General features: G+C 36.4%; 1 protein-coding gene across 1 annotated transcript in view; it reads left to right on the top strand.

Annotated features, from left to right (window-relative positions):
* The first annotated feature begins 2,207 nt into the window (after nt 1–2,207).
* LOC117421295 (endoribonuclease Dicer-like) overlaps nt 2,208–11,735 on the top strand; it is a 26,943-nt gene continuing 17,415 nt past the window's right edge. Inside the window, exons 1-14 of the mRNA XM_034035508.3 lie at nt 2,208–2,470; nt 6,197–6,298; nt 6,808–6,995; nt 7,101–7,263; nt 7,706–7,836; nt 8,056–8,190; nt 8,435–8,595; nt 8,977–9,145; nt 9,309–9,781; nt 9,967–10,099; nt 10,600–10,842; nt 10,940–11,094; nt 11,226–11,358; nt 11,547–11,622. Of these exons, the coding sequence (XP_033891399.3) occupies nt 6,882–6,995; nt 7,101–7,263; nt 7,706–7,836; nt 8,056–8,190; nt 8,435–8,595; nt 8,977–9,145; nt 9,309–9,781; nt 9,967–10,099; nt 10,600–10,842; nt 10,940–11,094; nt 11,226–11,358; nt 11,547–11,622 (2,086 nt within the window). The 5' untranslated portion in view covers nt 2,208–2,470; nt 6,197–6,298; nt 6,808–6,881. The remainder of the gene's footprint in view (nt 2,471–6,196; nt 6,299–6,807; nt 6,996–7,100; nt 7,264–7,705; nt 7,837–8,055; nt 8,191–8,434; nt 8,596–8,976; nt 9,146–9,308; nt 9,782–9,966; nt 10,100–10,599; nt 10,843–10,939; nt 11,095–11,225; nt 11,359–11,546; nt 11,623–11,735) is intronic.

Genomic DNA, 11,735 nt, shown 5'->3' with positions numbered 1-11,735 from the left:
ATCATATATATATACATGAATTGATACAAGGTCCACTGGAAATGGTTTCAGGGCTTTCCATCAGTTGCTAATTGACAAATATGTGTCACTATTCTTTCAACACTATAGCCAATGTCAGCATTGCTTCCCAGTACCTTACTCAAGGACTGCCATTTACACTGGAATTATAGTGTAAACCTGTTTAGCCACTTAATCATGATATCTGGTAAACGATAACCTTCTGTAAATCACAATGGGCTGAGTTCACTAACAATGTACATATTTTCAAAGTTAAGACTCAGGAAAAACAAGGGTACTACAAGGGTCTTAAATTAATGCACTAGGGTATATTTTAATGATCTACAGTACAGATCTTAACCCTGTCACCCTAAAACTTCCTTTTATTTCAATGTATCTTTTTAGCATAAAAATGGTGCTGATGTGAGTAAAACACCAGAACTACAGAGATACCCGTTTGCTTGATTTAAAAATGATGTTTCACTGATCCAAGTTTAGTGACAACTGTTCTACAAAGAGGTCAAATTAAATACTGTAGAAGAGAACGCAACACATTTGCCTGCCAGTGCTGTTTCTTGGTTTATTCTGTGTATGCACAACAGTACAAGTTGTCTGTGCCCCTGCAACGAGAAGCAGATTTAAAGAGAGCTCACAATGTAATCAGGTTGAGGTTACTCAAGAGAAAGGTCTAATCTAGTATAAGGATAATGCTGAATTATCCATTCTATTTGTCCAGGGTATGTTAGCTTATCCTGTTGTACGTACAAGGTCAGTTCAGGGTTATTGAGTTGGGCTGGCATGAAAGGCTACTTTAAAAAATGTTTGTCAAAAGTGAGAGGGCTTAACAATGGTTACAGGGTTCTTGGCAGTGATTGGGTAACAGTACTGATTACAAATCGTTTTAGTTCAACTGGTGTTGAACTAAATTATTAGACATTTCAGCATCCAATTGTGTCATACTGTTTACCAACATTGCCAATGACCTTGGAAGTAATTACCTGTTTGTTAAACAGGCGATGTAAAGATTTAAACACTTTATTTACTTTTCTTGAAATAAACTATGTTTCACAAATGTTAAATAAAACATCATAAAAAAGTATTATCTTTCATTCTTCATGTTCTATAACATTGTAAAGAAATCCCCTAGTAAACAAACAAAACATTATGGGAAAGGTCAATGTACGGATCAATCAAATAATTCTTATGTATAGAGTGACATCTAGTGGAGGGTACCAGAAAATATTTAAAGGTACAGGGAGCATACTGTACATACAGGAGTTTTTTAGTGACAAGAACCAGTAGAAAATCTACTGGCAGCAGCCTTTTTATTGATTTTTATTACCAGTATCAGTGCCACTCCCAGCAAAAAAAGGATGATTCTAGTAAGTAGTTTAACATAAAAAGACGTTTATATTATTTTACTGGCCTTGCAAGGGAAACGGGTGATACAGATACCGGCAGCAGCTGTCATATTTTTCATATTAATACAACGACATGTACAAAACTAACAGTTTGGCCAATGTTAGTGTAAGTAATACATAATCATACTGTAACCATATTGACATACAACGACTGTATTGAAACAACTGTGTGTAAATCTCTTGTTAAATAGGTCAATCAAAGACAATTACATTTTATAAGAACAAGGTAGCGGAGTCCTGTCACAAACTACCACCAAACAGGGGCTGTAGAAATGTTCTGGATCACAGAGGAAGACCTAGCTGAAGATGTACTGGTAAATACATTTTTATTATGAAAAGATTGGTGGTAGTTAGTTACTGCTAGGCAGTCCTGACTTTAATTACCATTGGTCGATTTTACATTTTGTATTAACTTGCATGTCCCCTTTTACATCAACAACAACAACAAAGTCCAGGATTAGTGCATGTGTGATATAATTACAGCACAAAGCAAGCCATGTCAGTAAACAAACACCCTGGGCCCCAGCGCCGGTTCGCCAAATCAGAATGCCGACGCAGTTCCGGAAGAACTGGGACGATGGCCTTACGTCGAGGTATTTGGGTAATTCTGTAACATTCCTAGAACCCAACTCCCTTCCCAAAATACATCCCCCAAAAGACAAAAAAAACAATATACAAAGTTTTACTGTAAAACACGGTGTACTAGAAATATTTGTTTCAATTTCGCTGATTCGTACAAACCTTTTACTTGACCTCTACCCCTACAACATTAACCAATCAGAATACCCGTTTCATTGGTCTCGCGCCTCAGCCTCAGAAAGGATTCTTTATTCACTACCGAGTTTACGCAATCAGTGGACGGAGGATCCGTGCAAAATTGAATCTAGAGTGCCTACGTAAATTACGCAGGGATTGTTTGGGCAGTCCAGGCCCAGGTGAATGGAAATATCGTGGAGTAATCTGACAGCGGGAGAGATAATGAAGTCGAGGGTAAACAGACGGAGTTAAAACACGTTTATCTGCAAAATAGTTAAACACAGACCTTCCCGTAGGTAAGCAGTTGTGTCTTGTAATAAACCGGGTTGACTGTGCGTTGTTTCAAAATGGTTTTGCCTCTTCAGTTTTATTAAATTGTGTATCACATTTGTAGTCCGTAGCATACAGCCAATCTTCAAAGGAATAGTGAAAGTGTATTTAAAATAACACTGAACTCGTGAAGATGCGTTATTTTTTTTAAATAATTGTTTTAGTGTTTCTAAATAATTTGCATGCTGATTTGGATTAGCGCTCCTTATCTCGGGTTACACGTTTTACACATGGTTTTATTGTGTAATATTGGACACGATTTTATTGGACGATTTGCATGGTTTTCATTATAAAATAAATAAATAAAACCCGATAATCGCGTGGCATAGTTATGATTGCATAGTTATAACAAAGTTGTTTTGCGTTCATTAGTTACAATTTTCTTTTACAATTTTTAAAGGCCAAGGTCGCACTGAGGCCTAGCGATAACGGTGCAATCCAGGTTTTGACACATTTCTTTCGCTGGCAGTAAATGAGAAGAGTGAGCTTTGTTAAAGGTGTACGCATATACAACTGGCAGATTTAATTACAGAGGAAATCGGTATACGGACGGACGTCCTTTGAATGTTTTTTACATTCATAAATGTGTGCGAAATCCGGGAATAAATTAGATTGTGGTATTGGATATGAGGATTTTTTTTTTTAATTAATTTGTAGAAACACAACAAAACCCAACAGACATTTGTTTTTTTTTAAATTGCCTTTAAAAGCATATTTGTTTTTTTGTTAACTATTTTTAAATACGTTATTGTTACTTCGTGTTACTTGTTTTCTTACTGTGCAGAGATGTCAAGTCTGATCATGCAGTGGATTAGAAAATAGGAACTAGTGTAGGCTCTCGTTTGTATGTCACAACATTTTGAGCAAAATCTTGAGGATAAATCCTTGAATTTAAATGGAACTTGGTTTGCAAATCCATTGGCACAAGTTAATCAGAATACTGTATTTGTATTTATTTTGGTAGAACTTCTTGCCTTTAATTCATCTTTGCTTGACCATTTATTACAACCAGGTATGGAAATAGTAATACAATACATGCAATCAAATGGAGGTGTATGTTTTCCTGTTGTGGCAGATTAAGTCGGCTGTAATAGTTACAGCGCAGAGGTATTGGGCTGTTTTCCCCCTGTGTGCAAATTGCTCATAGTGTAATACATTTACTATGGTTGGGGCAAATTGCTGCAATTTTCCCATATGGAAAGTATAGGCCACTGTCTTAAACTATTTGTTACTCTGTTTCTCTTCTCCTTTTGTTCATGACATTTGTTGTCCATTTATGTTTAAAGTACAGCAGCACAGGCTTGGCAGTTATGATCTTGACTGTTTTAAGTAATATATTTAGTTGCAAAACACTCTCAGTAGTGCATACCGATCTATGACATGAATTGAAAGTACGGTATTACATTTTTCTTGCCACACATCTACAGTTTTACAGCTAATCTGCTTTAATGTTTGATCTTGTGATATTCAACAAAATAATTCGTCATCAAATGAACATATCTACTGTACCAAAGGACAGTGGTTTAAAAAAATGATATATATATATATATATTATATTCTTTTAATTAAATGTACTTATTACTATTATCTGGGAGATACATTTACTGAGGTGATTCTCTCTCAGCACACAGATTGCCTAATTTTTCAACCAATAAACTGGGATTTCCTGTTGACATTAAAGCCCTTGCAATTGTTTTATGGTACTGTAAATATATTTCAAGGCGGAATGTACGCTTTTTGCTTGCTGACTTTTTGATCTCTATTTAAAACTGTATAAAGCTTTCATGATTTGTACTTGATCACTGGAGAGCTTGCTTTGTATAGTAATTGGGTGTGGGAGATGGGGTCGTTAACATGGTCAAAAAGTCAAGGGTTCTGTCTGCCACCATATTTGCATGTATGGTAGGAAATAGTATCACTTTCTGTGGGGGCCCCTTTATCCTTCATTTCCACATACCAACATATTTTAACAACCACAAACAGTATTGTGAGTACAATTACAGAAATGCTTTTCTTTTTGATCCAGTAGATTTCGGCAGTAAAAGGAGTAGATGCTGGTTTCAGAACAGACAAGGCAGGCATAGCAGATAGACTGTTGCATCTGTATTTTCTTGTCTTATTTTTTCCTGCCTGCTCCCTGGTTCATAAACTCCCAAGGTGAAGCATATTTGAGTGCATTTGTTATCAGCCTCCTTTTCCTTCCTTTTGAATATAATGTTTTCCCCTTCCCACTCTTGTTTCCCTCCCTCCCAACACTGCATACTGTATACTGTGCCCTTGGCTGCTATGTTGTTTTTTCTTGTGTGCGTGAGGCCGGCGTTGCTGGAATGAACGACAAAAACTGCAGCGGAGTGTCACGTTCATTGCTGCAGTAACCATTCTCTGTTGTTGCCATTGTTTGGGGAGAAGCACACTGGGAAGTCACAGATGCCTTTGGCCTTCAGACAGTGAGAGTCGCCTGTCTGCAGTCGAAAGCCATTGTCTGGAGAGGTGCTTGGGAACCATTTAGATGCTAATGTGGGTTAAGCTCGCTGTTTTGTACTAGAACTTAACAGGGGCTGTGGTATGTGGCCTGTCTGGCTCAAAGTTATCATCTGCATTGAAACGGTTCATAAAGCTTGTTGTGATTTTAATAAGCGACTTGAGATAAAAAGAGAAAATAGCGGCACACAGCTTTGTAATGCCAACAGATTTGTTAAGTTGTTGAGGGAGAAGAGGAGGGGAGCGGGGAGTGGAAAGAGAGGGTTAAAAATGCATTTACCGCTATTGCTTTTACACTGGATCATTTTTTGCAGATGGTGGTTGGGCACTTGCGTTGGAGGTTCCTGTTAACTGTGTATGCTACACGGCCATTCAAATGAATTACAACAATGGTTTCTCTATTGCAGCAGAATGTGAACGCTAATTAGATAAGCAGCACTAGACTGGTAATTAAGGCTTTGTTAAGTTCTGCAAATTAGTGCAGATATTCAAGAATAAAAAAAAACATGTCTACACAAAACCCAAAAGCAATCAACTATTTTTACCATTTTAAAATATCTTAATTCAGACTTTTTCTGAAATTACACATTGGCTACAAAAAAAAAAAAAAAAAAATCTCAAATGATTGTCGTCTTAAAGATTATACACAATGTAATTCTTAAAGTTAAACAAGACCAATCCAATTTGTACTGTAAATTAATTATGATGTCTGATGGTTTTGTTATGAACAGTACGATAGGTATTTTAATAAAATATTCAGCTTAAGCATCTGAATCCACTGCAGTGTTGTAATTCTCACGTATTTTGCTGTCTGTTGTATGTAAACATATTGATTTCCCTTTTATTGAAAACCAAATAAATTACTGACATGGGGCTTTCTTGCAAGCTAGGTTGCAGAGCATGTTTAGAAATTCCAAATGTGGTTGGTGTAAATTAATATGCAACATTTCACTGTCCATGTTATTCATGATGACATTTTTTCCAACCAGACCATGACTTCTTTGTGTGCTTTTAAACAATTAGGCTAGCTGGTAAATATGAAATCTCTACATTTTTGCACTAAGCTTTGAAGAAACTTCAGTTTTGTAGTACAAAAAAAATTAAAATGCCTGTGTGTGTTGACAGCGCAGTAGATTTAAACCGTGTAGTCACTTTTTCATATGCATTAATATTAAAACTGCATTCGATTTAATGACAGTTCTTCATTTTAGGTGGCGAATTCTGAGGAATGATGTGCATTCACTGAGATGGGAGGTCATGAAGCCAAAAATTCACGTAAATTGGGCAAATGTTGAAGTCTCTAAAATTCAAATGTAAGTATTTACGGGGAAGTAAAAGCTGTTTTTTTTTGTTTTTTTACATTATCTTTAGCTCTTCAGAATTAAACGTGTTTTTTTCCTGCATGAGGCAATTTTTTTTTTTTTTTAAAGCAAGTAATTCAGAGTTAAGCCATATTGGAATAAATGGGATTGGAAGCAAGTACAAAATCTTGCACTGTGTACCCATTATGCACCAGAGTGTCTTGGATCCTGTAAACCCTGCTTTTTTTTTTTTTTTTTTTTTTTTTTTTTTTTTTTTTTTAAACAATTTAGTTATCTAAAGATATTTTTGTGCAAGTGGATTGATCCCAGAATATTCTTGTAGTAAGGGAAGCATAATTTTATAGTTTTCCTGAATAATCTTAGCACATTATCACGGTCTGACCCCCAGCTCACAAGTCTGCTGTTTAGTAGGTTTTAATTTTACTAGGTAGATTAATTTGAATGGCTATTTATTATTTAAAGCTCTGTGTTGCTGATGGATATATGCATTTTTTTAACAGTAAGCTTCATGGGAACAAAATGAAATGAGAGAAACACTGGAAGAATAAAAGCACCTGCTTTGCAATCCCTAAGCATGGCAGGACTACAGCTTGTGACCCCTGCTTCATCACCAATGGGTCCCTTCTTTGGACTCCCTTGGCAACAAGAAGCAATCCATGATAACATTTATACACCAAGGAAATATCAGGTACATTTGGATCTAGACCTTTAGACACAATTGGTTGTACACATGTGTAAGGAAACAAACAGAAGTGAACATATTTGAGTTGCAATGTGGTATTCGTTGTTGCAGGTTGAACTTCTTGAAGCAGCTCTAGAACACAATACTATTGTCTGCTTAAATACTGGCTCAGGGAAGACATTTATTGCAGTACTTCTTACAAAAGAGCTGTCTCATCAAATCAGGGGTGACTTTGACAAAAATGGGAAAAGAACAGTGTTCTTGGTAAATACAGGTAAGCATTGTGAGTTGTTTAGTTCAATTGTATGAGTTTATATTCAGGGCAGTATCCCTTTGTGTCTACACAGCTGTAAATTAAAAAAAAAAACACTTGCTGAGATGTTCACATCAGCCACTAAATAATTTTCTAATATGCTGTATTTCCCTAAAGTATTGCTACGTATTTTCTGTAGAAAATGTAACTTTTTCAACACTGCAGACCTGTATACAGGTCTTAAAGACAACTTCACTCAAAACAGCAGACCAGCAAAGTAATCTTATACAGTACACTAGTATCATGTGTTTACAGAAAATGTTTAATTAGTTGGCCTAGGGAAGTCTTTCTGTAAAGTAACTTAGTGCTGAAAGAGTTGCTTAGAGATAAGAAAGGTGGAATAATTATATTTAGCGTTTTCCCCAGGAAATTTAAAATATGCCTTTTTTTTTCTTTTCTTGAGCATCAAATGTTATTCAGCAGGCAGCAACAGTTGAAACCCATTCAGATCTTCTGGTTGGGGAATATACCAATGTTGAAATGACAAACACTTGGACAGAAGAAGAGTGGAACCATGAAATAACAGAAAAACAGGTATTTGTTAATTTTTGAATTGATCAATTTGATCAGTGATTCTTGTGGGGGATGGGGATTAATAATTTCAAGTCTTGTTTGCAAACAATTGAAACATTCTGATCATGGTAAGAGACAATGAAAGTAACTCTTTAAATGAATGTGCTGTAGTTTCTGGACCATTGTAAATGCAGTTTTCTACTATTTTAAAAATACTTTTTAAAATATGTTTCTTTACAGGTTCTTGTCATGACTTGCCACATCTTTTTGCATGTATTGAAGAAAGGATATTTACACCTATCTAAAATCAATCTGCTTGTGTTTGATGAATGTCATCTTGCAATAACGGACCATCCCTATCGGGAAATTATGAAGGTAAAAACGTTTAAAATTGAGCTTTGGCTTTTTTGTTTTATACTGATTTTTTTCAGAATATTAACCTGGTACAGGTACAGTATCAATTGCTGTTGGGTTTTCTGAATGTTAATGTTACTGGGTTTACAGTTTATATCTCACCATGATGCTTGAGTTAGTGAACCCTTTGTCTACATCCAGATTTTTTCAGCCTGGTCCTTTTTTATATTTTGAATTAATATGCTTTTTTTTGCTGTGGTTTTAGATGTGTGAGGACTGCTCATCCTGTCCTCGAATACTGGGTCTTACTGCCTCCATTTTAAATGGGAAATGCGACCCCTCGGAGCTAGAGGAGAAGATTCTGAACCTTGAGAGAATCTTGAAGAGCAATGCAGAAACTGCTACGGACCTCGTTGTCTTAGATAGGTAGGTTGGGTTATAGTGGGTTAGTATACCCTTACGTCTAACCATCCTTTTCATGTGTACAATCTGATTTAGCAAAAAGGGGTTGCAAAGCTATGCCTATGCCCTTTAGAACTATATTGTGCTTCAAAAGAACCATATGAAAGAACCACTGTTAAAGCACCACACATATTGCCCAATAGTACTCATTACCTTTACCACAAGAGTTGCTAAATCCCCTATAATGTTTAACAAGATGTTCCACTCTACATCCTGTAGTTATGTTCTGATAATATAAATTATAACATCATTATTGTAGGCTTCATGTCACAAATGCATGGTTAAAATGTACCTCCTTGCTATTTTTAAACAATTAGTTTAAACTATTTGTTTTCTTCTTCATAGGTACTCATCTCAGCCTCGTGAAGTTGTTTTAGATTGTGGACCATATGTGGATAAAAGCGGGCTTTGCGAAAGACTCTTTAACGAGTTGGATGAAGCACTTAATTTTCTGAATGACTGCAACATATCTGCACTTCGTGAAGATAGAGATCCAACGTTTATTTCCAAACAGGTACGCATTCAGTAAACAATTCAGTGTATCCTATTCTGGTTATGCTTAATCCATTTTTGTTAGACTTTATGAAGGGTTATGTGTATATATGCAAACTTGTTTTTCAACAACCATGCAGATTGGGGGGGGAAAAAAAAAATATGAATACTATTTTCTTGTACAGGTGTTGAGTGACTGCCAAGCAGTGTTGACAGTTCTGGGACCTTGGTGCGCAGACAAAGTAGCTGGAATAATGGTGAGGGAACTGCAGAAATACATCAAGCACGAGCAGGAGGAGTTGAACCGGAAGTTGTTATTGTTTACAGACACTATATTGAGAAAAATCCATGCACTGTGCGAAGAGCACTTCTCGCCTGCCTCACTTGACCTAAAATTTGTTACCCCTAAAGTAATGAAGCTGCTTCAGATCCTGCACGAGTACAAACCGTATGAACGGCAGCAGTTTGAGAGTGTGGAGTGGTACAACAACAGAAACCAGGATAATTATGTTTCTTGGAGCGATTCTGAGGACGAGGATGAGGATGAAGAAATTGAAGAAAAAGAAAAACCTGAAGCCAATTTTCCTTCCCCTTTCACCAACATACTGTGTGGGATTATTTTTGTTGAGCGACGCTACACTGCAGTGGTCTTAAACAGGTGAGGCTTTCTTGGTTTGATTTGTTATTATGTTGAATTCCAACAGGTAATGTAGCTGAACATAGTGTCAAATTGAGAAGAAAATTAATGTCAACTACATTTCCAACATTCCAATCCTGAAAACATCTATGATAACCACTTCAGCATTTGGATTGGTTCACTTAGAAATGTTGTTATCTCCTCAGGCTAATAAAGGAAGCGGGAAAGCAAGACCCTGAACTTGCTTACATCAGCAGCAATTTCATAACTGGGCACAGTATTGGGAAAAATCAACCTCGAAACAAACAGATGGAGGTGGAGTTCAGAAAGCAAGAAGAGGTAACCGTGAATTATGTTGTAGATTGGATTGGGTGAGCCCTTGTACCAGACAGGTTTGCACTGGTACTTTTGTGTGTCCGGTAGTTCCATCTTTAACTTCTAAATTAAAAAAAAGTTAATCAACACTGTTCTGTTAGATCTTGCATGACTCTTGGAAACAAGTTGTTGGGTTAAATTGGTTTTTGTGATATTATACATTATAAAATAATGTACCAATAAGGTCCAATATAAGTGCTTGTTGTTTTTGCTATTAATCCAGTAAGTAAAGCTAAAAACTGTACATCTTTTAAAGTGCATTGTATTTAGGGCTTCCTATGTTCAGATCTACCCAAAGGTCCACCAGAATTCTCGTGTGAACCACCCACTACTCTGCAATGTTTGCCTGCTTGGTTATTTTGGTTGAGCATTGTTTTGGTTAAAAATTGAATGATTAGTGTCTGTTGGCTTCCTTTAAGTATAACTGGAGGTATAATACACACCTTGTCTTATTTCTTTTGCAGGTGCTTCGGAAGTTTCGTGCTCATGAGACCAATTTGCTTATTGCAACTAGTATTGTGGAGGAGGGCGTTGATATTCCAAAGTGCAATTTGGTAGTTCGATTTGATTTGCCAACAGAATATCGTTCTTATGTTCAGTCTAAAGGTCGAGCAAGAGCCCCTGTTTCGAATTATATCATGCTGGCTGACACTGAAAGAACCAAAACTTTTGAAGAGGATCTGAAAACATATAAATCTATAGAAAAGGTAATTTACAATCATTTAATATGAGTTAAGTACTGGTATAATTCTTAGGCATTTCAATGAGTGGAAACAGATAATATACAGTGTTGTTCTTTCTCAGATCCTTAGGAACAAGTGTTCAAAGGCAACGGATTACAGTGAATTAGAAGTTGAGCCTGTTGTGGACGACGACAACATTTTGCCACCGTATGTACTGCGATCTGAAGATGGAGGCCCACGAGTTACCATTAACACAGCCATTGGGCATGTTAACAGGTACTACTTGGTACTTTTAAAATTGTATATATAACAAAATGTGTATATATTGTATTTAAATGAGCTATGATTTTTAGTGAAATAAATAACCTTAAGCACTTTTAACCATTAATTTGGTACTTGTTTTACAGATACTGTGCACGATTACCAAGTGATCCATTTACCCATCTTGCGCCAAAGTGTAAAACGATGGAACTGAGGAATGGTAGCTACAGGTCCACTCTTTACCTTCCTATCAATTCACCTCTCCGAGTTCCTGTGACTGTAAGTGTTTAGTTTACTGATGAGGGTACTAGCTGAAAGGGCTGTCTATTTAACTTCGTGTCTTGTTTCTTTTATATATATTTTTTTAAGTTGAACAACTGTTGGTAAATATAACAAAATTACTTATCAATAAAATGATCATGCAAATCATTTTGATTAAAGTACTATTTTTGTTGTGTTCTTTTTAGGGACCTACTATGAGTTGTGCAAGGCTAGCTGAAAAAGCTGTGGCCCTTCTTTGCTGTGAAAAATTACACAAAATAGGTAAAAACATTTTGTATTGATGATAAAATGTGGTGTTGCACGATTGTGGAGTACACCGTGAGTCTGTCAGGGAAGCTCAGGGTTGCGTCCTGGCTGTGCCAAGTGGTCGACCT

Source organism: Acipenser ruthenus, chromosome 18 (assembly GCF_902713425.1).
Source record: "Acipenser ruthenus chromosome 18, fAciRut3.2 maternal haplotype, whole genome shotgun sequence".
Classification (NCBI taxonomy): domain Eukaryota; kingdom Metazoa; phylum Chordata; class Actinopteri; order Acipenseriformes; family Acipenseridae; genus Acipenser; species Acipenser ruthenus.
The sequence above is the reverse complement of the archived record's forward strand: the minus strand, read 5'-3'. Positions and strand labels throughout refer to the sequence as shown.